The 27011-nt window shown below is 46.4% G+C and overlaps 1 protein-coding gene across 2 annotated transcripts in view; it reads left to right on the top strand.

The window, feature by feature from the left end:
- The window catches only part of KIAA0355 (KIAA0355 ortholog), a 288245-nt gene that overhangs the window by 66604 nt on the left and 194630 nt on the right, over nucleotides 1–27011 (top strand). For both annotated transcript variants that reach the window (XM_029608369.1, XM_029608370.1), the window contains exon 2: nucleotides 17131–18542. In XM_029608369.1, the coding sequence (XP_029464229.1) occupies nucleotides 18033–18542 (510 nt within the window). In that variant the 5' untranslated portion in view covers nucleotides 17131–18032. The remainder of the gene's footprint in view (nucleotides 1–17130; nucleotides 18543–27011) is intronic.

Raw genomic sequence — 27011 nt, 5'->3', positions numbered from 1 at the left:
TGCAGAGTAGTACAACTCTTTCATGAATCAGTAGTAGTGGAGGCAGTTCTTAAGAGCTAAGGCAGTTCTTAAGAGCTAAGGAAACACAAATATTTTCCAATACTCAACTAGAAAAGAATCTTGTTATTAGACAGTTTTGGTATGAAAGTGTTCCAGATCTCCATGCCCAATGCACAGATTTCTGCTCACTAATTTTACATGGTTCAGTGCTTGCATGATTTGATTGCATACAAAAACTGAAGTCATTCCTTCCAACAGGTGATACTGTCTTGGCATATTCACAACTGTTTGTAGACTTGGAAGAGTGCATGTGCCAATCTTATTCAATCATTTTATAAAACATTTAATATAATTGCCTGCTCTTCATTGGCCTCAATAGGGGCACATCAAAATTTTATTTATTTATTTAAACGCTTTTTTAGACTGGTATTCGTGGGTATATCATATTGGTTTACAGAGAACTTGAACGTAATACAAGGAACAGGGTGAGCAAAACTTGGTGGGGGTATAATATTTGATTACAGTGAACATGAAGAATTGCTTACAATGAGTGTGATTGAGTTGAAAAGAACATGATTGAGGTTTGGGGAAGGGTGGAAAGGAGGCTTAGGGGGGAGAATGAGTGAAATATATACATAATTTAGTGCAAACAAAGGTTAGGGGGTGCAGTGCTACATGAATGGCTTGGTTACATGCAAGCAGCTTGCGGGGCAATGTCCATGATGAACTAGTGGATGTCCCCTGCCTGGGAGACCACCTATGAACTCAGGGAAACAGTTGCTCAAATGAAGGAGTAACATGTGCTAGTCCGGTCCCTCTCAGCCGGCTCAGAGCAACAGTTCACTTCATGCTAGTCTAACTATGCTTTTAAAAGGCTGTATTTTCAGAGATGTCCCATTTGGTAATGTAAGAGGTACCAAATCCTGCCTCTGCTTCTGGAGCAGCAACTTCCAATCCAAAGTTGACAGCGAGCATGCCTTCAGCCTAAAGCATCACAACAGGCCCAAATAAAATCTGGACCAAATTTTTAACCTTCTTCCAAACACAAGAGAAGAGAGAGAGCTAAGAGAAACAGATAAGTATGAGAAAAAAATGTGAAGCTTGCTGGGCAGACTGGATGGGCCGTTTGGTCTTCTTCTGCCGTCATTTCTATGTTTCTATGTTTCTACAACAATCATCCTTCCTGGTAGGGGGGGAAATCCAGCTCTAACTGGAGGAATGGTGGAAGATTACCAAAGATCACTGGGTTCTCACAATTGTGAAGTCTGGATACTGCTTACATTTCTTCTGGTTCCCCATGCTTCCTCACTGCTCAACCTTTGATCTTAGTGCAACTCTGCGTAATGGTGGAGTTACTTCTCAGTGATAGAACCTGTTCTACCCCATTAACGTAGCTGGAGATTGTACTCCTGATGCTTCCTTATTCCCAAGAAAATCTGGGGATTGGGGCCCATCTTATATTTAAGAAGTCTGAACAAGAATCTGCTGTGGGAGAAATTCAAAATGAATTTCCTTCACACATTTGCCCCCTTCATCCAGAAGGGGGCGTGGATATCTGTCCTAGATTTGAAGGATGTTTATTGTCATATTCCCATCCATCTCTCCCACTGTCTTTATCTATGCTTTGTGGTGGACTCTTCCCTTTATCAGTACAGAGTATGCCCTTCAGTCTATCGGTGGCATCAAGGGTCTTTACCAAACGCCTAGCTGTTGTAGCAGTGTACCTTTGTTGACAAGACATCCAGATCTTCTCTTACCTAGAAGACTGTCTAGTGACAACGACTTCTCAGGAAGGTGTTCTCCCCTCCCTGCAGAAGTCGATTCAGCTCCTATAGTCATTAGGTTTCCTGGTGAACTTTGAAAAACAATTCTTATTCCTACCTAGAGAATAAAATTCAGACCGGGCAAACGCTGGTCTGATTTGCATTCAGCAGCCAATATACAACAGCCAAGGACATTCTGGTCATTCTGGAACACGTGGTGGCAGTTCATTTACTTCCGTTAACCCATCTTCATGTGCGACTCCTATGTTGGGGCCTCTTCTCCCAATAGGACCAATTAACTCTTGACTATCTTGGTGGATGTCTCACAAAAAATGAAATGGGAGCTATGCTGGTGGCTATAACCCATCATCCTTCGTTTGCTTCCTCACCAAATACCATTGGTGACAAATGTGCCCACAAAAGGATGAGGAAGTGCACACAGGCACTTTCCGGACTTAAGGTACTTGGTCATTAATAGACAATGTCAAATCAACATCCTGGAACTGCGAGCAATCAGATACGCTTTGAAAACTTTCACACACATTCTCCAGGGAAGAGTATTCTCATTCAAACCGATAAGCAGGTTGCCATGTTCTATGTAAACAAAAAAGGTGGCACAGGGCCATGGACTCTTTGCCAAGAGGCAGTAAATATATGGGAAGGGGCATGCAAATATCAAGATGTTCTGTAAGCAACATATCTTCCATGGGTTTCTGACATGTTAGCAGATTGCTTCAGCAGAGTATTTCACCTACATGAATGGTCCCTGCATTAGCTGCTGACACTGTTCAGTCTATGGGGACTTCCAGCAATTGACTACATCAGAGGGAAACGGAAAAGTGGAAAGATTTTGCTCCATTCTTCCCAGTAAGCTCAGATCCGCTCAAAATGCTTTTCTGCTCAACTGAACTGCAGAACTCATGTACATTGTTCCATTGATTGCTAGGATGGTGCAAAAAGAATTCAAGGATCGGACACAGATGATTCTTATAGCTCCAGCATGGCCCAGACAAGTTTGGTTTGTGTGTCTGGTACCCAGCTGTCCAGCACCCCTCTGATCCATCTAGGGCAGGGGTGGGTAATTCCGGTCCTCGAGGGCTGCAAACCAGTCGGGTTTTCAGGATATCCTTAATGAATATGAATGAGAGAGACCTGCATACACACTGCCTCAGTTGTATGCAAATTTATTTCATGCATATTCATTAGGGGTATCCTGAGGACTGGACTTGCCCACCCCTGATCTAGGGGGAGATCCATCCTAACTCAAGAGGAATGAAGTCTATATCATCCGAACCTTCCCTGCATAGATTTTGAATGCTCACTGATCATTCACTTTTCCTTACCTAAAGAGGTTGAGGTTACAGTAGTATCTGCCAGGAAGCAATCTATTAGAAGGGTTTACTGATCTAAATGGATACTTTTCTCATCTCAACATCTACAGTTTCCCTTAGACTCCCTTAGACTCTACATGCTCTCTCTGTCTTTCTCAGGTCTCAGTGCCATAGCAGCTTACTACTTTTAAATTGATGAAAGGCCAATCTCCACTCAATCGTTGGTACCTGAGTACATGAAAGGCTTATGGCGTACTAAACCTCCAGTTGTCAACCTCCTGTTCCAAGGGATCTGAATGTGGTTCTGGCACAACTAATGAAGCCACCGTTTGGAGTTGGCTTCTCTCATATTTCTCCCATAGAAAGTATTCCTAGTCGCAGTTACTTGGGCAGAAGAATCGGTGAGCTCTAGGCTTTAGCTCATTACTCTCCTTTATATGCAGTTCTTCCAAATAGGGTAGTACTTTGCACGCATTCATAATTTCTGCCAAAATTGACTTTTCATTTTAATCAAGCTATCCATCTTACTTACATTCTTTCCAAGATCACATGGCACACGAAGGTTAAAAATCCCTTCATTCCTTAGATGGTAAAGAGCCTTGGCTTACTACAGGAAAAGAACTTGGCCATGTCATCAGGCCTAACAGCTATTTGTCTGTTACAATCCTAACTGGGCATAGCAGTTGCTAAACAAACATTGTCCAGTTGACTAGCAAACTGTATTGCACACTGTTATTCCCTAGTAGGCAAGTAGATCAGACATTATCAAGGCTCAAGTGAGAGCCATAGCTACATAAGTGGCTCCTCTGAAGGTAGTACCTATTGAAGACATGTGCAAAGCTGTCCCATTACTGTCTGGACAATTTATCAAAAAGTGACAGTAAACTTGGACAAATAATTTTGCATAGTCTGTCCATTCACCATGGTGGGGTCCGGTTGCTTATTCTTAGGGTTCCGCTGCAACCCTCAGCTTGGGACTCCCCACGTCTCGGCTAATTCAGACCTGCTTGTTGATGGAGAAAGCAAGTTTGCTTACCATAAACAGAATTCTCCGTAGGCAGCAGGATGAATTAGCCATGCTAAATACTTGCCCATCTCCCTGGAGAGTCCACTACTTAGCTATAATATTGACTTTGGGAGCTCATGAGGCAATACCCATGTAGGAATTCCTACATATGCTCAGTAGAGCAAAAGCTTTGTGAGCTTAGAAAAAATAGTCTGTTCGGTGCCATTGAATGATATCACCCTCGTGTCATGGAAATTTATTCTACTGTCTGCAGAGAACACTGTTTATGGTAAGCAAACATGCTATTCCACTGTTCTTGTTTCCAGAATATTCCTGAGACTAAAGTCCTTACCAGTGTTCCCTCTAATTTTCTATGGGATGTCTGCACAGAAAAGTTCTTGTGCAGTGTAGTGTACAAATTTGTATACAGAGTTCTTTGAAACACCATTTTATTTTCTTTGTGCATACTCTTGTTTTCCTGTGTGCACACACAGCTTATGGGGAACATTGGTCCTAACGTACTCCCCATCTGAGCAGACAGATTTTATCAAAACCAATACATTTTTCTCAACAAGGGTCTTCCTTTCTCTGAATTTTTTCTTCATGTCCAACAGGTCAGTGGACAACTTCTTGGGATGGATGATGTGATACTTCATATGGAATCTGGTCTAAGGTGCAATGTCTGTTAATTGCCTCTGCCATAAAGCCTGGTAGATGTAGGCACTGTTCTGGTATTACTAATTTTTTTTTTTTAATTATTATTTTAAAGATTTTGTGTGTCTGGCCTTTTCCATCAGGCAAGTCGCCATGCCTTTTTATTCTTAGTGATACATTTTACTCCCAGATGACACAGTTCCTGAGACTTCTGTGGACATTATTTATTCCAAACAATCCAGCTATGATCCTGTAAGGATTTCACAACCTCCTCTCTTCTCTGTTGCCGTATCCTGTAGATCCAAAGAGCATTTGTCCATTTGTCTGAATGATGCAAGAAAGGGATTATTATATACAAAGTCTTCTCTGTTACAGATTTGCTCAATCTCTTGATGTCCAGCATTGGGCAAAAGCCCCTTGAATTCCTAGGCTTCATGAAATAATTTGAATAGACAACCTGCAAGACTCTCTGCTCCTTGTACAGGAATAATGTTGCTATATCTAAGAAATCTTTATCCGGACTTCTCCCTTCTCCTTGTCTCTTGGGAATCTATAGCTAAAAACCAAGCTCTTCTGTGCAGAAGTCAAAACTATTTTGTAATCTGTATCCATTTATATCTTGATGCCTTCTCATAGAACAAGCAGGATGGTAGTCCTCACATATGGGTGACATCATCAGGATGGAGCCCATCATGGAACACTTTTGTCAAAGTTTCTAGAATTTTGACTTAGCACACTGAGCATGCCCAGCATGCCACCAACCCTGCATCCAGCAGGTGTCCCCCTTCAGTCTCTTTTTTTCCCTCACAGTAGTAGCCACGTGGATTCAGGAGCTCTTAGACATATTCCTCACAGGAATTTTCTTCATGGAACTTTTTAAAAAATTTAATAAATTTCACTCCATCCGGGGTCCCCCTAGCGACTGTCGATACTCGCAACTGTTAGTTAAGGTTTACCTCGTTTTTTTCGGTCGGTTACCAATGGTTCTCCTTTTAGGCCTGACGGTCACCGACCGCACCGCGGCTTAAAATTTTTCTCTACTACAATGGCGACAGGGTTTCGGAGGTGCCCCCCCGATTGTCCTCAGACAATGTCCATCACAGACCCACATTGGGTCTGCATGTTATGTTTGGGGCAAACTCACGACGTCGAAACGTGTACCAATTGTGTGTGCCCAAATGATCCCTAAGGGACGCCGGGCCCATTTAGAAAAGATGGCACTTCTCTTTCATACAAAACAGCTTACGCCATCTAAGGCCTCCATGTCACGGCACCATTCAGACACTGATGATTCTCGATCAGCATCGAAGACATCTACTTCTTCGTCCTCGGCACCGGACAAGAGCAAGTCCGAGCACCGAGAAAAGCATTGTCATCGACATTGAAAGACTCCGCCTTCTGACCCAGGCGCAGCGGTGGCCTCGACTCCAGCATCGAAGGAGCCACTGAAGAAGTCCCGCACAGAGGAGCTCCCATCCTCCTCCGTGCCCGGGACACTGAGGCGTTTCCCACCTTCAATGGTTCCGGGAGCCGAGACTCCACGTATATCTGAGGACCCTCTGGCGACTTCTGTCCAGCCTCCAACTCCGGACCTGGTCTTCAAAACACCAGGTTTCCATGAGGAATTGAACCAGATGGTTCAAGAGGCAGTGGTGCAAGCCCTCCAGGGAATTCTGTATCCATTGGCACTGGCACAGACTCCAAGCGCAGATCCGGATCCGATGCCCACGATGCTTGCTTCATTGCTGGACAGACTTTATGTCCTCATCGGTGCACTTCCATCAGAGCCGGTGAAAACACTGATTATCCCAGGACAAGCAGGATGCTAGTCCTCACATATGGGTGACGTCATCCACGGAGCCCTTAAGCGGGAAAAACTTCTGGCAAGTTTCTAGAAGTTTTAAACTGGCTGCCTGAGGCTACTGAGCATGCCCGGCATGCCATGATATTTCCTGCCACAGGGGTCTCACTCCAGTCTTCTTTTTTCCGCGCTGCTAGCTGCATCGCGGTTTCCAGGAGCCCTGTGAGTTACCTCACAACAATCTAAAAAATTTTCATACTTCTTCCCTTTACGGGTCTTGCTCGGTTTGTCACCGGCTGGTGACAAACATCCTACTTTCTTCACGAAGAAGGAATCCGAAATCATCGACGGATGTCGACGGAGAAAACTTCCGGATTCAAAAAATGTCCGGCCTGCAACCGGACTATGTCCATCACCGACCCGCACGTCGAGTGCGTCCGCTGTTTGGGAGGAGACCACGACATCACCTCTTGTGCCCAGTGTCAAGAAATGACGGCGAAAGGTAGAAAACTTCGCCATGAAAAAATGGCTCAGATTTTTCAAATCAGAGCACCGACATCGCCATCGACCTCGACTAGATCTTCCCCGGTAGGCGTATCGAAGAAGATACTTCTAAAGAAAAGAGTCCAACAAGGTTCGGGAGATGCTTCCTCGCCAACACCGTCTGTGGCATCGTCCAAATCCGTTTCTGAGATTCGTACCAAACATAAACACCGGAGACATCATTCGATTCCTCCTTTGCCACCGCCGGAAGAACCGGTGTCTAAACAGCGGAAGTTGTCATCGACCTCGGTAATCCCTTCAGAGGAATCAACACCGTCGACGTCCGTGACGGACTTAACAGCTTTGATTAAGAAGCTTGTCGCCGATGCCATGAAAGAAGCCATCCCGGCGACATCTCCGACATCGGCCCGGGTAGGACCGATGCCGACCTACGGGTCGATGCCGACTCCTCAGTCGATGCCGGCCATCGGGCCGATGCCGATGACTCCATCGATGCCGACTACCGAGTCGATGCCTTCCTCGATATCGATGCCGGTGCCATCGTCCATATCGATGCCAGTACCGATGCCAAAGTCATCGTCCATACCGATGCCAATCTCGGTGCCGATGACTGCTGCAGCTTCTGCGCTAACAGCTCTATCAATGCCGATGGACATGCCCAGCTACTCTTCAACGATGCCTGCTGCTCGATCGATGTCAGCAGCCTCATCGTCGATGCAAATCGCACAGCCTTCGATGGAATCGACTAATTTACAATCTTCGATGTCCACAATTGCTACCAGACCAATCTCCTCATTGATTCCCATTTCCATGTTCTCCTTTCTCACTACATCACTTTCTACGGCTGCACAACCAGCTCCACATTATACCTTAGCTCCTTCCGGAGCTTCAGGCCGGGGAAAAAAGGCATCAGGAAAATCTAAGCATCCACAGCAGGCTCCAGAGATTCCCTCTGAGAAAAGACTACATGCTATCCTTACCAAAAGATATCATGATCTTTTATCTTCCTTGCCTTCACACCCTGCGGAGGAAAGTGATACCAGTGATGGTGTACCGGACATCCAGGATCCTTTACCAGGACCCTCTGGGGTTTCTCCATCTAAAAGGCCAAGCCATCCTTCATATCCTCAACCAGCGGATACATGGTCTGATACACAATCGGAGTATTCTTCAGAGGAGTTTTTATCAGAAGGTACTCCGCCACAGACCAAGAAGCAATCCCCTCCTGAGGATTTGTCTTTTGCTTCTTTCGTTCAAGAAATGTCGGAATCCATCCCTTTTCAACTTCAGGCAGAGAAGGATGGCAGACAGCAAACACTGGAGATTCTACAATTTGTAGATCCCCCAAAACATAACCTAGCTATTCCAGTACATGAGGTACTACTCCAACTTCAACAACGGATTTGGGAGCACCCATGTACAACACCGGGAGTTAATCGTAGAATTGACTCTACGTATTTAGTCCAAGCAGCCCCAGGCTTTGAGAAGCCACAACTACCACACAGTTCATTAGTTGTGGAATCTGCGCAAAAGAAATCAAGAAGGTCCAGAACTCACGCTTCTATCCCTCCTGGGAAAGATAACAGATTCCTAGACCTTATGGGGCGTAAGATTTACCAGGGAGCGATGCTAAATTCAAAAATTGCTGCGTACCAGCTGATTATGACGCAGCATCAAAGAAACCTGTGGAAGCAGATTGAGGAATTTCTACCCTCTCTACCTCAACAGCAGCAGGAGGCAGCACAACAGATTGTGCAGAAAGGTCTGGATGCGGGCAAGCATGAGGTGCGAGCGGCGTATGATGCGTTTGAGACTTCTTCCAGAACGGCAGCTTCAGGCATCAGTGCTCGAAGATGGGCCTGGTTGAAGGCGTCGGACCTACGTCCAGAAGTCCAGGATAAACTAGTGGACTTGCCTTGCCTGGGCGACAACTTGTTCGGAACAAAAGTACAAGATGCCGTAACGCAGCTTAGAGAGCACTCTGAAACATTAAAGCAGCTCTCTACGTTGTCCCATGATACTCCTACTCACCCTGCCCGCAGGCCGCCACGGCGAGACACCAGACGGCCTTTCTTTAGGCCGAGAAGGTATTACCCCCAGACCTCAAGACCACGCTCTACAAGGCCTCCACAGCGCCCTCAGCAGAGACAGCAGAGAGCTGCAAGGCCACAGCCTCCGCCCCAAACTGCTTCCACCTCTGGCTTTTGAAAGCAGTCCCGGAGAACAGAGCCAACCAAACCCCTTTCCAGATTTACCAGTAGGGGGAAGGATTTCCCACTTTTACAACGATTGGGAAAATATCACCACAGATCAATGGGTCTTATCCATAGTTCATCAGGGTTACCACCTAGACTTCACAGCTCCCCCGCAGGAGTTTCCACCACAAAACTCCTATCTCGAACACATCCCTCAATTACAAATGGAATTATCTACTCTTCTGAAAGCAAGAGCTGTGGAACACGTACCACACTCACAGAAGGGAAGAGGATTCTATTCCCGGTATTTCCTCATTCCAAAGAAAACCGGAGGACTTCGTCCCATTCTAGATCTCAGAAATCTCAACAAATTTCTAAGAAAAGAAAAATTCAGAATGGTATCCTTAGGCACCATTCTTCCTCTCATACAAAAGGGGGATTGGCTTTGTTCTCTGGATCTCCAAGACGCTTATACTCACATACCTATTTTCCCACCTCATCGCAAGTACCTAAGATTCAAGGTGGGACACCAGCATTTTCAATACAGAGTCCTACCATTCGGCCTAGCCTCAGCTCCCAGAGTATTCACAAAATGCCTAGCAGTAATAGCAGGACATTTGCACAAACAAGGTGTTCATGTCTTCCCTTATCTAGACGATTGGCTAATAAAAAGTCAATCGCAACAAGGGGCGCTTACTTCTCTACATTACACAATACAGGTACTGCACAAACTGGGATTTCTCATCAATTATCAAAAATCCCACCTGCAACCATCTCATCTACTCCAATACATAGGAGCAGAATTAGACACAAACCTTGCACAAGCTTTTCTTCCAGAAGACCGTGCACAAACACTGTCCCAGTTGGCGTACTCCATGTCCACACAACCGCAAGTGACAGCTCATCAGTTTCTAATCTTACTAGGCCACATGGCATCAACGGTTCATGTCACTCCGATGGCACGACTTGCCATGCGACTTACCCAATGGACTCTTCGGTCGCAATGGATCCAAGCCATTCAACCACTTCATTCTCCCATCCAAGTAACCCACCAACTTCGCTCATCGCTACACTGGTGGACAATCAAGGACAATTTACGCAAGGGCCTGCCTTTCCAAAAGCCGATCCCTCAGATAACATTAACTACAGATGCATCCACCTTGGGATGGGGAGCTCATGTAAACTCTCTTCAAACTCAAGGAACTTGGACAAAACTCGAAGCCACATATCAAATCAATTTTCTGGAACTTCGAGCTATACGTTATGCGCTGCATGCGTTCGAGGACTGTCTTTCACACAAGACTGTGTTAATCCAAACAGACAATACGGTTGCCATGTGGTACATCAACAAACAGGGAGGTACGGGCTCGTATCTCCTTTGTCAAGAAGCTGCGCAAATTTGGGACTGGGCCTTGAATCACTCAATATTGCTACAGGCCACTTATCTAGCAGGAATTCAAAATGTGCTAGCAGACCGACTCAGTCGTCAGTTCCAACCACACGAGTGGTCTCTGAATCCCTCGATAGCGACCAAAATATTCCAACGTTGGGGACAGCCAACAACAGACCTCTTTGCGTCGCGCCTGAACCACAAGGTGACCAACTTCTGTTCTCTGCACAAACAGAAGCACCAACCAGCCAAGGACGCCTTTGCTCGCCCTTGGAACTCAGGCCTACTATATGCATATCCTCCAATACCGCTTATCACCAAGACACTGGTGAAGCTACAACAGGACAAGGGGTCCATGATACTCATAGCCCCATATTGGCCTCGACAGGTATGGTTTCCCACACTGCTAGACCTTTCAGTCAGGGATCCAATACGTCTGGGAGTAGCTCCCAATCTCATTACTCAGGATCAGGGTCGGTTGCGCCATCCCAATCTTCAGTCCCTATCCCTGACAGCATGGATGTTGAAAGCTTAATCCTACAACCACTCAATCTTTCAACAAATGTTTCTCAAGTGCTTATAGCTTCCCGCAAACCTTCCACAAGGAAAAATTACTCTTTCAAATGGAAACGGTTCACGTTCTGGTGCAAGCAAAATCATACGGATCCTTTCACTTGCCCCACATCTACTCTTCTAGATTATTTGTACCATCTTTCAAACTCTGGTCTTCAGACATCGTCAATCAGAGTACATTTGAGTGCAATCTCCGCTTATCATAACAAGATAGGAGATGCACCTATATCCACACAACCTCTCGTCAGTAGATTCATGAGAGGTCTAACACATCTTAATCCACCAATTCGGCCTCCAGCTACACAATGGGACCTGAATCTGGTTTTAACAGGATTAATGCGTTCTCCTTTCGAACCCATTGATTCCTGTGATCTTAAATTTCTCACATGGAAGACTATTTTCCTCATAGCCATCACATCAGCTAGAAGGGTTAGTGAGTTACAAGCACTTGTCACATATGAACCTTATACAAAGTTCCTCCATGACAGAGTGGTTCTCCGAACACATCCAAAATTCCTTCCTAAGGTAGTTACGGAATTCCATTTAAATCAAACAATAGTCTTACCCACATTCTTTCCAAGGCCTCACTCTCACCAGGGGGAAAGAGCTTTGCACACTTTGGACTGCAAACGTGCGTTGTCCTATTACTTGAATCGCACTACGTCCCTCAGAACATCCAATCAGCTTTTTGTCTCTTATGACCCAAATAAGCCAGGTAAAGCAGTGGGTAAACATACTTTATCCAATTGGTTAGCAGATTGCATACAATTTTGCTATGGAAAAGCAGGCCTTCCTCTCCAAGGGCGAGTAAAGGCGCACTCAGTAAGAGCAATGTCAACCTCAGTAGCACACTTTCGTTCAGTGCCAATCATTGACATTTGTAAAGCAGCAACATGGAGTTCTCTTCACACTTTTGCAGCTCATTATTGTTTGGACAAGGAAGGACGACAAGATTCAGCCTATGGACAATCTGTCTTAAAGAACTTGTTTCCAGCTTAATCCCAACTCCTTCTACATCCACTCTGCTGTGATCTTCGGCTGACTCATTTTCTTCAACAAAGCATCACTGCTACCTCCATGGACAATGACTCAGCCTCTAGCTTGCTAATCACCCATATGTGAGGACTAGCATCCTGCTTGTCCTGGGATAAAGCAAAATTGCTTACCTTGTAATAGGTGTTATCCCAGGACAGCAGGATGTAGTCCTCACGGAACCCACCCGCCACCCCGCGGAGTTGGGCCTCAGACTTTCTTCTTATAATTTTGCTTACGCTTATTGCTACATACAAGACTGGAGTGAGACCCCTGTGGCAGGAAATATCATGGCATGCCGGGCATGCTCAGTAGCCTCAGGCAGCCAGTTTAAAACTTCTAGAAACTTGCCAGAAGTTTTTCCCGCTTAAGGGCTCCGTGGATGACGTCACCCATATGTGAGGACTACATCCTGCTGTCCTGGGATAACACCTATTACAAGGTAAGCAATTTTGCTTTCTTCACCATCCATCGACACTGATCCATCTGTCGTCAGAAGAAGAGGACTCATTGATGCCAGATCCGATTGCTGGAGCATCGGGAGTCTTTCCACTGAAGCGCCCACAGAGGTCACAGAGCCCATCGGTGCCTCCATTACCTTCATTGCCGCATCGGCCCTTGTCGGTGCCGTCTCCGATGCTACCGGTGCCTCCTCCGATACCATCGGTGCCTTGACCTGCTCCGGCCAGAGTAGTTCTACTTTTTCCATCTGGAGGCCCATCAGATGCTGGTGATCAACCATACTAGCCCTGGACCGATGATACCTCAGAGTCTCAAGACACTGATGATATACCATCGGAACCAAGTCCACCAGATCCCCTCCGGAAGACCTCTTTTATCAGTTTTATAAAGGAAATGTCAAAAACCATTCCCTTTAAACTCCAAACTGAAGAGGACTCCAGACATAAGATGCTTGAAGTCCTCCAATTTTTTGATGCACCCAAGGAGGTTATGTCCATCCCAGTTCATGAAGTTCTCCTTGAGCTTCTCCAGCGCATCTGGGAGCATCCAGGTACGGTTCCTCCTGTAAACCGGAAGACTGATGCAACTTATTTAGCGCAGTCAGAGCCTGGATTCCAGAAGACTCAGCTATCTCACCATTCTGTGGTAGTCAAATCTGCCCAGTAAAAAGCAAGGAGGACCCGGCCTCATTCCTCTACACCTCCTGAAAAGGATCCGAAATTCCTTGATGCCTTCGGACGTAGGGTCTTCCAAGATTCCATGCTCATTTCCCGTATTGCGGCCTACCAACTATATATGACGCAATATTCAAGGAACTTCTTTAAACAGCTACAGAATTTCTCTGAATCCCTTCAGAGCAATTCCAAGACCAGCTAAACTCCATTCTCAAGAAGGGCCTTGATGCCGGGAAACATGAAGTGAGAGCTGCTTATGATATACTCGACACTGCCTCCAGAGTATCAGCAGCCGGTATAAGTGCCAGGAGGTGGGCATGGCTGAAGTCCTCCGATCTACGCCCGTAAGTTCAGGAGAGTTTGGCGGACCTCCCCTGCACAGGAGATAACTTATTCGGCAATAAGATACAGGAGACTGTCACACAACTCAAGGATCATCATGAGACATTGTGACAGCTGTCTTCTGTATCCTCTGATTTTCCCTCTACTTCTAAACGGCTGTTCAGAAGAGAGGCCAAGCGAACCACCTTTAAAACCTGTAGGTATTATCCTCCTCCATCCCGGACTCGTCCAACTAGGCCATATCAGAAAGGTCAAGCCCACCAGCCCAGACCTCAAAAAGCGCAGCCAGCTCCACCACGTGGTCCTGCCTCGGGAGTTTGACTCCCCATTAGAGAGCAGTTGTCAACTTCCATCTCTGCCAGTAGGCAGCCGCCTCTGCCACTTCACCAACACATGGCACACGATCACCACGGATCAGTGGTGGCTCAAGTTTACCATCTAAACTTCCTTTCAATACCGTCGGACTCGCCACCTCATCCGGGATGGAGTTCCACCGACCACTCTCCACTTCTAGAGGAGGAACTAAAATCCCTCCTTCAAGCCAATGCCATGGAACCAGTTCCCGCTCTACAAAGGGGGAAAGGGCTTCTACTTCCACAGAGAAGGGCGACCAAAATGATAAAGGGAATGGAACAGCTCCCCTATGAGGGAAAGACTAAAGAGGATAGGACTTTTACCTTGGAGAAGAGATGGCTGAGGATGGATATGATAGAGGTGTTTAAAATCATGAGAGGTCTAGAATGGGTAAATGTGAATAGTTTATTTACTCTTTCGGATAATAGACTAGGGGGCACTCCATGAAGTTAGCATATGGCACATTTAAAACTAATCGGAGAAAGTTCTTTTTCACTCAACGCACTATTAAACTCTGGAATTTGTTGCCAGAGGATGTGGTAACATAAGAACATGCCATCAAGCCCAGCAACCTGTCTCCAACAGTGGCCAATCCAGGCCATAAGAACTTGGCAAGTACCCAAAAACTCAGTCTATTCCATGTTACCGTTGCTAATGGCAGTGGCTATTCTCTAAGTGAACTTAATAGCAGGTAATGGACTTCTCCTCCAAGAACTTATCCAATCCTTTTTTAAACACAGCTATACTAACTGCACTAACCACATCCTCTGGCAACAAATTCCAGAGTTTAATTGTGCGTTGAGTAAAAAAAGAACACAGTTAGTGTAGCTGTGTTTAAAAAGGATTGGATAAGTTCTTGGAGAAGTCCATTACCTGCTATTACTGGTAATTAAGTTGACTTAGAAAATAGCCACTGCTATTACTAGCAACAGTAGCCTGGAATAGACTTAGTTTTTGGGTACTTGCCAGGTTCTTATGGCCTGGATTGGCCACTGTTGGAAACAGGATGCTGGGCTTGATGGACCCTTGGTCTGACCCAGTATGGCAATTTCTTATGTTCTTATCCCTAAACCATGACTGCTGGTGTCTGGGAGGATATGAAGGGATGGAGGAGTAACCTAGTGGTTAGAGCAGAAGGCTATGAACCAGGGAAACCAGGGTTCAGATTTCACTGTCACTCCTTGCAACCTTTGGCAATTCACTTTACCCTCCGTTGCCTCAGGTACAGAATTAGATTGTAAACCCTCTGGGGATATGGAAACACCTACAATACCAGAATGTAATCAGTTTTGAAGTGCCAAAAAGGTGAATATAAAAATCTAAAATAAATCATTCTACACATGCTCTGTTTCATATACACTTCTATTAAAGCACTTGCTGTTTGCCATTCTGGAAATACACTGCTGGGTTTGGTGGATCTCTGGCCTGACCATTGTGGTTCTTACCTAATTTTTCTTAAATAATTACGTTTTACTTATGGTTCATTAGTGTTTAAACAGAAGGGTAGGGAGGTAATGGAATGAAATTTAATTTAAGTTTTTCAATATGTGGTCGGTCCACATTGTAGCATTTTTTTGCAGAGGTTTAAAAAAAAAATTTCAAAATATAAACAGACTATTATCTGTTTTAAGTGGTCACAGTTATTGATACTCAAAAAGGACTGCATATGAAAAAGAAATTGAAGGAATGTCTGTGATACCCTATAGTGCCAGTAACCTGTCAAGAGTATAGTTCTTTCAAATTAATTAGACATTATCTTTGCTTTATAAAGGGAACTTGCATGCTTATAAGTTACCTTTATTCCCTGTCACTCTTTAAGTGAATTTAGATAACACTGTATACTCTTTCTGTATTCTGTGTTAATGGTCTTCTGGTCTATGTCTTCACTGAATACAAAAGGTAAAAACGTTCTCTCTTGCTTTACTGCTTTTTCTCTCTCATCTAAATTAAAGGAAATCTAAACCTCACCTTTAATGAAAGCTGTAATTTGATTTAATTTTCATTCTAAGGAACATATTGCTGCATCTGTTTTCATTGCATATTTTTCAAGTTACTAATTTTTTAAAACTGTGTTGGGAATACATTTTTTTTTTCATGTAATGCTCTCTGGATATCAGATTATCCTTATCTAATTGCGCAGCACTGTTTTCTGGTCTCCCTGTCTCCTTTTGGAAAAGAGAGCAGAAGTAGTTTTTAATTGGAACATGGCTACAAAGGCCGGAGAAGCAGTGAATCCCTGTTGTGGCAGTGGAGCTCATTCTTCACATGGGCCGATCCCAGGTAGAGATTAGAACAGGCATAATGTGAAAGAAGCTTTTCATTAAAACTGTGATGGAGATGAGAAAGTTAGTGCTTTACTACAGCAGTAAGAGCATTGCAGGGAGCATGTCTGTTGCAGACTGTACAAAATGGCCTGAATAATCTGTGGATGGTCCTGGCAGATTACCCAGTGAATGGGGGTAAACCAGAATGGTTGCAGCGTCAATTACAGTGGTCATGCAAAGTACTCGGAAAGTAACAGTATTTCACCTTTTAACGTTCTGATTCTAATGGATTCAAATTTGAGAACCAGTTGAAGAAACCTATTCTCTTTCACTTTGGAATCTGATTTAAATTTCACAGTGGACTGGGTTGATGCACTTATGTTATTTAGGAATCTTTCTCATTTTCCTTAGATTAGTTTTACAGCAGCTGTATTAACTACAGCTTTCAAAATAGCACTGTGTGCAATATGTCTGTTCACTTTAATCCTATGTCTTCTTTCTTTTATTGCTCTGTTTTACGTTTTCATGCTATCTTTTGTATTATGCTGCCTCCACCCCCCAACAAACATACACACAGTTTTTAAACCTTGCCTTTTCGGGTGCCCAGCCTTCATTTGATTTTAGCTGCATTTATGGTTTTACATAGTTTCATTTTTTAATCAGATTTTAAGGTAGATAACTTACCCAGAGAGAAATTTATCAGGACACAGCAGGAGTTAAAATCATAACAAAACTGTTCATTGTTCCATAACCTTTTAAACTTTTTTTTTCTTTTTCCCTGACAGGAAATGACCTAGAGGCCTTAAAAATATACATTTCTGCATTCTTGCTTCAGACTACAATTGAAGGCAGATTCAAGCTGGAAGTGCTGCTGGTTTTCATTGTAACTTTAATAACTACCTCAACAAACAGAAGGAAAGGAGGCTTGCAGTAACAAAGTACCCCAGTTATTAATAACTTGTACTTGCAAAGTCTTCAGAAGAAATCAATTTTTCAATATTAAGACAAGGCACTACAAACAACTGACAGACTGGATCTGCCAAAGCATGGACAACAAACGATTAATCTGCTGAAATAAAAGGAAGGACTTGGTTCATCAAGTGAAGAGTCATTGCACTGCTTTATACAATCACTGTTGACCAGTGTGTTCTGTTCTAAACTTCTGCTCTAAGTTAACTACAGACATTTACTGAGATTTTAGTTTTACAAGATTATGAAAGGACGTTTTTCATTAGTGTAAATGATTTTTAACAGCAAGTGTCCATTATTGGGCAGCAGAGAGATTGTTGAAGCTTTTTTTGGGGTTTGTTTTTTTTTACACTTTGCAATTCTATCAGTTTACAGAAAGGGAGAACCTTTGGCAACAGAGAATTTCCAGATGATTCAGCCTGCTTGATTTGTTTTTTCTTTTGACGTTCAAATTATGAACTGCAGCAGGGCTGCAATGAAATAAAATAAATTCCACCAAATACCCCAAGTCAGCAAATTTGCCACCCTTCTCCCCTGCTACTACACATTTGAGAGCCGCCTGCTACCTTTAGGAAATGTCTTTTCCCAGCTGTATGAGTGCCCGACTCCAGTATTGCTATACATAACTACTTTGCTGACGAGGGGAGGGTGTGTCGTTAGACAACTTGAGGTTTATTTAGAAAACACTTGTTTTTGTTTTTGTTTTTTGACAACCCCTATGTATTGCTGTAGTGCACAGGAAAGTAAAATGGACTATAAGCGGCGCTTTTTGCTTGGCGGGTCCAAGCAAAAGGTGCAGCAACACCAGCAGTACGCCATGCCTGATCTGAATAGGACTCTGAGCGCGCCGCTGGCCTCCGTTTCCTCAGTGCCCTCTCTGCTTTCCTCGCCTGTCGTTGCGGCCGCTGCTGCGGGCAGCTGTGCTCCGCCTGCAGCGCATGCTGCTCCCATTGCTGACATTCAGCAGGGCATCTCCAAGTACTTGGACGCGCTCAATGTGTTTTGCCGGGCGAGCACCTTCCTCACGGACCTTTTCAGCAGCGTTTTCCAGGACTCGCACTACTCTAAGGCAGCTATGCAACTGAAAGACGTGCAGGAACACGTCATGGAAGCAGCGAGCCGACTCACAGCAGCAATAAAGCCAGAAATAGCAAAAATGCTGATGGAATTGAGTGCTGGGGCTGCAAACTTTAAAGATCAAAATGAATTCAGTCTGCAGGACATTGAGGTAAGTGATAGCTTTCATTAAGCTATTTGGCGTTTGTTTACTTTATAATTTTTTATGAATTTTTTTTTTTTTTTGCAAGAGGATGGTAACTTGGATTTCATTCATGTAAAATGGATGCTACTTTAGTAGTAATATTTCGAGATGGCCACCAATTTCCTGGTAAACTCTAGGCATTTGCAATTTAATTATAAACATTAAGCACGTTGAAGTAGGTCATAACAGTTAATATCTTGTATATGTTTTGACATGTTCAAGTAATTAGTGCAGTTGTCTTCATCACTCCAAATGACAAAACTTGCCATTGAAGTTTTTCTCCCTCTAGTAGTATACAGATCTAGTAATCATATGGGTCCTGGAGAAAAGAGGGCTTATTAGAAGCCTTAATTCCTTTTATTGCATTAATATTTACTTTATTTACAATTACCAAGACCTGTTCGAGGCAAATTAATATAATTTCTCTTATGACAAGCAGGATGCGTAGTCCTCACACATGGATGACATCATCAGATGAAGCCCGGCACGGAAAACTTCTGTCAAAGTTTCTAGATCTTTGGCATACTAAGCATGCCCGCATCCACGTGGCCACGCGGGGTCCCCTTCAGTCTCTTTTTGAGGTGCAGTTGCTTCATGGTATTGGAGTCTGCTCTGTCTTCAGAGTTCTTAGTTGTTTTTCCTTGCAACTTTTCACCGTCTTTACATGGGGTTTCCCTTCCCTGGTCCCCCACCCTAGTCAGTGGGGTGGCGCGGAAAGTTTTTATCTTGTTTGCAGTCGTTTCCAGGGATTATTTGGCGTCTGTGTCCACCCTGCACCACCTGCTCGTCGGCTCGAGGCATGGGCTCCTCAGGTTTCTGGTGATGCCCCAGGCCCCCCGCGGACCATGTCTTTGATCTGCATGGTCTGCGTCCTTTGCCTGGGGGCATTGCATGATGTCCAGGGTTGCCACTTTTGCGACCAGATGACTCCTAAGGGTCGTCAGGCACGTTTAGATAAAATGGAGAAACCTTTTGGCCCTAAGAAGTCGGGGCCCTCCATGCTAGTGTCTGGCGCATCGACACCGTGAGGTCGAGGGGAACCCATGGACACCGAACCCTCTGCGTCCTCCCCCCTCTGGAGAGGGGCGCCGGAGATCAACCTCTGTTGGTATCCTCCCGTTCCAGGACGTTAGATTCTTCACCCTTCTCGGCGCCAGGGAAAGACCAGGCCAAGCACCAGAGATCGAGAAAGCACAGTCATCGGTCACCATCTGGGCATGGCTCCGGGACAGCACCAGCATCAGCCATGTTGCCCCCGAAGCATTCCGGTGGAGACCAGGCCTCGCCCTCTGTTGAATCTGGGAGTCCAAGGCGCTCCCCACAGATTCCCATGTTGGTGCCAGGCACCAATCCTCCTCGTTTCGAGGGCGATCCGGTGGTGCCTGCTCCTTCTCCACCTGCCCTGTCCAGTGCAGCCTTTGAGGAGGAGCTGGATTGTAGGGTTCAGTTGGTGGTGCACTGAACCCTCTGGTATCGAGCCGCAGGTCCCATTGGTGCCTTCACCGATGCTGGAACCCACGCCCTCGATCCTAGCACTGCTGCTGGAACGCCTTGATGTCTGTCTTGGCGTCCTCCCTATGCAGCAGATGCCCTGGGGTTCCTCGATCCCCCAGAGGCCATTGTTGCCTCCCCCCTCGGGGGCTATACCGATAGCCGGTTCCTCTGAGGAGGAAGACTTGTGCTTGCAGGGTCTCTGGCACCTAGAATGCCACTTCTGGCATCGGGCCCTTCAGGGATGTCTGTGCCCTTGGTGCCCCCAGCACTTTTGGGGCCCAGACCATGGGCAGTCAGCATGGGTCTCCGCTGACCTCTCCGGGAGATCTCAGCAAGGAGGAAGCCCCATATGACCCGTGGGGTGATGATACTTCCGAGTCGTCCTCCGATGTTTCTCAGGATGTCCTCTCGGAACCATCACCCTTGGAAGAACGGCACTGGTCTCCTCCAGAGAACTTGACCTTTGCCAGTTTTGTCCTCACAATGGCGGAGTCTATTCCATTTCAGCTCCTCACAGAAGAGGATGCAAGGCACCATGTGCTGGAGGTCCTCCAGTTTGTGGATGCACCAAAGGAGGTGGTAGCAGTTCCTGTGCATGAAATCTTCAAGGAGTTGCTCCTGCATATCTGGGAACATCCTGTTTGTCTCCCCGGTAAACAGGAAGGCTGATGCTGTCTGCCTCATTCAGAAGTCCCTGGGTTTGAACACCACCACTACTAGTCGGTGGTAGTGAAATCCGCCCTCAAAATGGTGAAGCGGTCCCAAACCCATGTGCCCATGCCTCCGGGCCGGGACCATAGGGAATGGGACGCGCTAGGTAGGAAAGTGTACCGGGGGCAATGTTATAGCCTGCATTGCCTCCTACCAGTTATATATGGCCCAGTACACCTGGAACCTCTGGAAGAAGGTTCAGGAGTTATTTATTTATTTATTTATTTGTTGGTTTTATATACCGAAATTCATCAAGGATATCAAATCTGTTTACAGGATAACACAAACATACACGTATTAGGCGTTTTACAAATAACAAGCAAGTGAAAATGGAGAACATAACTGGCATCTAGGGGGAGAGGAGAATAAATACAAACAGGAGAACTATGTACAGAGATTAACAGCATTGAATTGTAAGGTTGTATACATTATTGAAAATGAGCAGTTATGGGAAATACAGAGGTTGAGTGCTTAAGCTCATAACAGTATACATGGCTGAAATTGTATCCAAGGTGGGGAGGTAATGCAGGGTTAGGAAGGGGAGAGGGTGGTCTGAGATGGAATTTAGGCTGATTGGTGCTAAGTGTAGGCTTTCGTGAACAGCCATGTCTTTAGTTTTCGTTTGAATGTTTTTTGGCAGTCCTCCTGGCGTAGCTCTGCCTGCATTGTGTTCCACAGTGCAGGCCCAGCTTTCGAGAGTGCACGTGCTCTAGTAGAGGTTAAGTTGGTGATTTTGGGTGAGAGGGTCTGAATGGTAGCAAGGTATTGTTGTCTAGTGGGTTTGTTGGCTTGGTGGAAGCTGAGGGAATTATTATGCCAGTTCATCTCCGGATTGTGCAGTGCTTTGTGGATGAGGGATAGGCTCTTGTATTGAATGCGGGAAGCAATTGGGAGCCAATGTAATTCCTTTAGTACTAGAGTTAAGTGTTCATTTTTGTGTGTGTTGGTGAGGATCCGGGCGGCTGTGTTTTGTATTATTTGTAGAGGGTGGAGAGCTTTTTTGGGTAGACCTAATAGGCGTGAATTACAGTAATCAAGTTTGGAAAAATGGTCGTTTGCATTACTGTCTGAAAATCTGGGGCATGGAGTAAGGGTTTCAGTTTTTTTGGTGTGTGGAGTTTAAAGAAAGTCTTTTAGTGTTTTGCTTATGAATTTCTGGAGGTTGATGTGGTTGTCCAGGGTGACCCCTAGATCTCGTACATGTTGGGAGAAGGGGCTGGAAGGGGATAGTGTTGGGATGACTTTGGGGTGAGATGAGCATAAGTTCAGTTTTCGTAATGTTCAGGGCAAGATGGAGAGAGAGAAGTAGTTGGCGGAACACTTCCCTCAACAGCAACAGGATGCGTTCTTAGCGCTCATCCAGCAGGGCTTCAAGTGTGGTAAGCACGAGGTGTGTTCCACATTTGATGTGTTTGAAACGTCAGCTCGAGTGGCTGAGGTTGGTATTGGAGCCTGCAGAATGGCCTGGCTCTGAGCCTCTGATCTTCGACCGGAGGTCCAGAACAAACTTGCGGACCTCCCCTGTACAGGGGATAACCTTTTTCGAGATAAGGTCCGAGATGCTGTGGCTCAGCTAAAAGATGATCATGAGACCCTCCAGCTTCTTTCCACTAGCACATCGGATCCCACCTCCTTGGTCAGAAGATCGGCAAGACAAGGGTCCAGACGGTCTTTTTACCGTCAAAGGAAATATTATCCTCCGGTCTTCCGCAGGCACTCTCAGCCTGTCCCCTCTAGGGGCCGCTCCAAGCAGCCACGGATGTTTAGACCTCAGCCGAGCCTTGCTATGGGGTTTAGGCTGGCGGAGAGGGAGCACAAGTCCAGTCTCCATCCTCTCTGAGCCGACTCCAGCAGTAGGAGGCTGCCTATGCCTTTTTCTGCATCGCTGGTTAGCGACCACATCGGATCGGTGGGTTCTCTCCATCCTTCACCGAGGGTAACATTTAAACTTCGTGAGTGCGCCTGGGGACGCTCCCCCATGCCCTTCTTGGGGTCAGTCTCCATATCAGGAGATCCTTTTGTCCGAGTTCTCTGCCCTCATTCATTCTGGGGCAGTCGAGCCAGTTTGTGGCATCAGGGTGACGGGGATTTACTCCGGATATTTCTTAAACAAGAAAAGCTCAAAATGGTTTCCTTCGGTGCTCTGATCCCTCTCTTGCAGAGTGGAGACTGGCTTTGTTCCCTCAATCACAAGGACGTGTACGTGCACATCAAGATCTCCCGCAGTCTGGAAAATGCCTGGAGCCTGGAGCCTGGAGCCCTCTTTCTGGTGGGCTCCAGGCATTTTCAGTACAGAGTGCTGCTGTTTGGCCTCGCCTCGCCTCAGAGCTATGCATCTTCACCAAATGCCTATTGCCAGTAGCAGCACACCTGCACAGTCTAGGGGTGCAGATGTTCCCTTACTTAGACGATTGGCTCATCAAGAGCAGCTCTCAACAGGGAGCGCTTCAGTCTCTGTGCTTAACCATTCAGCTGTTAGTCTCTTGGGTTTGTTGTCAACTACCCGAAATACCGTCTGACTCTCTCTATGCACCTGGACTTCATCGGTGCCCACCTGAACACTATGGAAGGCAAGGCCTATCTCCCTTGCGACCGCACGCTCACCTTGGTGGGCTTGGTGAACTTGGTGCATCGGAGCCTGTGGGTCACTGCCCATATTATGCTCTACCTTCTGGGCCACATGGTGGCCACAATCCATTTGCCCGCTTACAAATGTGCAGGATGCAGTGGACCCTTAGGTCCCAGTGGCAGCAAACCTCCCAGGACCTCAATGTGCATATGTCACCCAGCAAGTCAAGATTTCCTTGTCGTAGTGGGAGCACCTACCCAATTTGGGACAGGGGGGTTCTCTTCCAGTCCATTCCAAATTGTCCTCACCACAGTCACGTCCACGTTGGGATGGGGAGTGCATGTGGAGGGGCTCCGCACCCAGGGCCTGTGGTCGGCTCAGGAGGCTCAGTACCAGATCAACTTCCTGGAGCTCCAAACGATCCATTACAGCCAGTGGGCGTTCCGTGACCGTCTGGTGTCTAAATCGGCCCTTATTCAGACCGACAATCGGGTAACGATGTTGTACATCAACAAACAGGGGGGCACGGGATCGTTCCTCCTGTGCCAGGAGGCGGTTCAGATTTGGTTCTGTGCCTGCTCTCAGAACATGTTTCTTCGAGTTGTGTACCTAGCGGGGGCTAGGTACACAACTGAGGTAGTCTCAGACCACCTCAGCGGGACGTTTCGGCCCCACGAGTGGTCTCTGGACCCAGTGGTGGCGAACATGATCTTCCGCCTGTGGGGAACCCTAGATGTGGATCTGTTTGCCGCCGCCTCCTGCAACAAGGTGGAGTCTTTTTGCTCCCTCTACTGGGAGGACAATCAACCAGCCTTGGATGCCTTTGCCCACCATTGGGGCAAGGGGCTTCTGTATGCGATTCCTCCACTCCCGCTTGTGATAAAGACACTCCTGAAGCTCCGGCCGGACGGGGGATCCATGATCCTCATAGCCCCCTGTTGGCCGCGGCAGGTTTGGTTCCCACTCCTGCAAGACCTCTCGGTCCAGAACGTGATCAGTTTGGGCACCTCCCCGACCCTAGTCACGTAGGATCAGGGAAGGATGCGCCATCCTAACCTCAGGGTGTTGTCTCTGATAGCCTGGATGTTGAAAGGCTATTCTTGCAGTCCCTGTCTCTGTCTGACAGTGTATCCTGGGTTCTGGTTGCCTCCAGGAAACCTTTGACTAGAAAGTCGTATAGCCTGAAGTGGAAGAGGTTTGCCGACTGGTGTGAGCAGCACCGATTGGACCAGTTTACCTGCTGCACCCCGAAGCTCTTAGACTATCTATTGCACATGTCAGAAGCTGGTTTGAAGACCAACTCGGTCAGAGTGCATCTTAGCACCATTGGGGCATATCATCACGGGTGAATGGTACACCCATCTCAGTGCAACCCTTGGTTAGGCGGTTCATGCGTGGCCTGCTTCAGTTGAAGCCCCCTCTGCATCCTCTACCTGTGTCCTGGGATCCTAATGTGGTCTTGGCCCACCTCATGAAGGACCTCTTTGAGCCTATGTGCATGTGTGACCTGAAATATCTGACCTGGAAGGTCATATTGTTGTTTGCAGTCACCTCTGTGCATTGGTTCAGTGAACTTCAAGCGTTGGTGATGTATCCACCTTATACAAAGTTCTCCACGATAGGGTGGTTCTCCATACTCACCCTATGTTCTTGCATAAGGTGGTATCGGACTTCCATTTGAACCAGTCTATCGTGCTGCCTACCACCTTCCCGAGACCTCATTTGCATCCAGGCGAATGGGCCTTGCATACTTTGGATTGTAAGAGCGCCTTGGCATTCTACCTTGAGAGAACAGCAAGCCATAGACAGTCCACGCAACTCTTCAATTGCTGTAGCCAAGCACAACCTGTCTGCCTGGCTAGAGGACTGCATCTCATTCTGCTATGCGCAAGCAGGATTGCAGCTTCAGGGTCATGTTAAGGCTCACACCATCTGGGCAATGGCAACTTCGGTGGCTAACTTGTGAGCAGTCCCTGTGATAGATCTGCAGAGCTGCCACGTGGAGTTCTCTCCATATGTTCGCAGCTCATTATTGCTTGGATAGAGATGGCCGCCAGGATAGTAGCTTTGTCCAGTCTGTCCTGCATAACTGTTTTCAGGTCTAAACCCAACTCTTGCACCTAGGGTCCTGTTTTTCGGGTTCAGGCTGTTTTCCTCCTTTACCAACAGCTCCTAGGTGGTTGTTCCCGTTGGCACCTGTTTGATGTCTGTTGGTCCACTCCGTCCAGAAACAGCCTGCAACTAGGTATTCAGCCATGTATGAGGACTACCATCTTGCTTGTCCTAGGAGAAAGCAGAGTTGCATACCTGTAACAGGTGTTCTCCTAGGACAGCAGGATGTTAGTCCTCACGAAACCTGCCCACCTCCCTGCAGACTTGGGTTTCATTCTAACAGGCCGATACAGCCTGCTATTGGACGCGCGTTTTCCCTTACCCCTTATTCAGTAAGGGGAGGAAAACGCACGTCCAACCCGCGGCACCTAATAGGGCCCTCAACATGCAAATGCATGTTGAGGGCCCTATTAGGTATGCGCGCGGGATACAGAAAGTAAAATGTGCAGCCAAGCCGCACATTTTACTTTCAGAAATTAGCGCCGACCCAAAGGTCGGCGCTAATTTCTTCCGGCACCGGGAAAGTGCACAGAAAAGCAGTAAAAACTGCATTTCTGTGCACCCTTCGACTTAATATCATGGCGATATTAAGTTGGAGGTCCCAAAGAGCAAAAAAAAGTTAAATAAATAAATAATTTGAATTCGGGCTGCGGCTGTCGGGCCGAAAACCGGACGCTCAATTTTGCCGGCGTCCGGTTTCTGAGCCCGTAGCTGTCAGCGGGCTCGAGAACCGACGCTGGCAAAATTGAGTGTCGGCTGTCAAACCCGCTGACAGCCGCCGCTCCTGTCAAAAAGGAGGCGCTAGGGACGCGATAGTGTCCCTAGCGCCTCCTTTTCCCCGTTTCTACCGCGCCGCCTAATTTGCATAGTGAATCGCGCGCACCAGCGAGGGGCCGGAGCAGGCGTTCGTCCGCTCTCCCGCGGACTTTACTCTATCGGCCCGTAAGTTTGTTGTTTTATTTTTCTAATTCTCTGTAACGAGATTGAAGGGGCACCCCTCGTGGCCGCACGGATAGTGGCACACTGGGCATGCTCAGTGTGCCAGTCAAAGTTCTAGAAACTGTGGCAGAAGTTTTCCGTGCCGGGCTCCATCTAATGATGTCACCCACCCATGTGTGAGGACTAACATCCTGCTGACCCAGGAGGCCGCCTGCTACAGGTAAACAACTCTCTAATTATCCAAAGAGGATGAAGAAGGAACCTATGTGGTTTCCAGAGGTCACACATACCATTGTCTTTGGATAGTTATACTATTGGTCCAATAAAAGGGATCACAGCCTGCATAGACTCTCTGAGAAAGACTTTTAGGTAGTGAGTGGGTGAGGAGAATTTGATTTTTTTTTTTTTTTTTAAGGAAAATGGAGAAAGCACAGTGAAAGTGAGGTTCAACTTCCTCCCAATATACTAAAGTTGCTACAGCAAATTGTGTCAAGTCTTAGTAACATCTTGGATCTGAAGACTAAGGGCCTGATTTTCAAAAGGAATTTACATGCTTAAAACTGGATTTTAAATAGAGAAATGTTTACACGCTTTAAGTGGCTTTTGGAAAT

This window comes from Rhinatrema bivittatum, chromosome 7 (genome assembly GCF_901001135.1).
Source record: "Rhinatrema bivittatum chromosome 7, aRhiBiv1.1, whole genome shotgun sequence".
NCBI classification, from domain to species: Eukaryota; Metazoa; Chordata; class Amphibia; order Gymnophiona; family Rhinatrematidae; genus Rhinatrema; species Rhinatrema bivittatum.
This window is presented reverse-complemented; position numbering and strand designations above follow the sequence as displayed.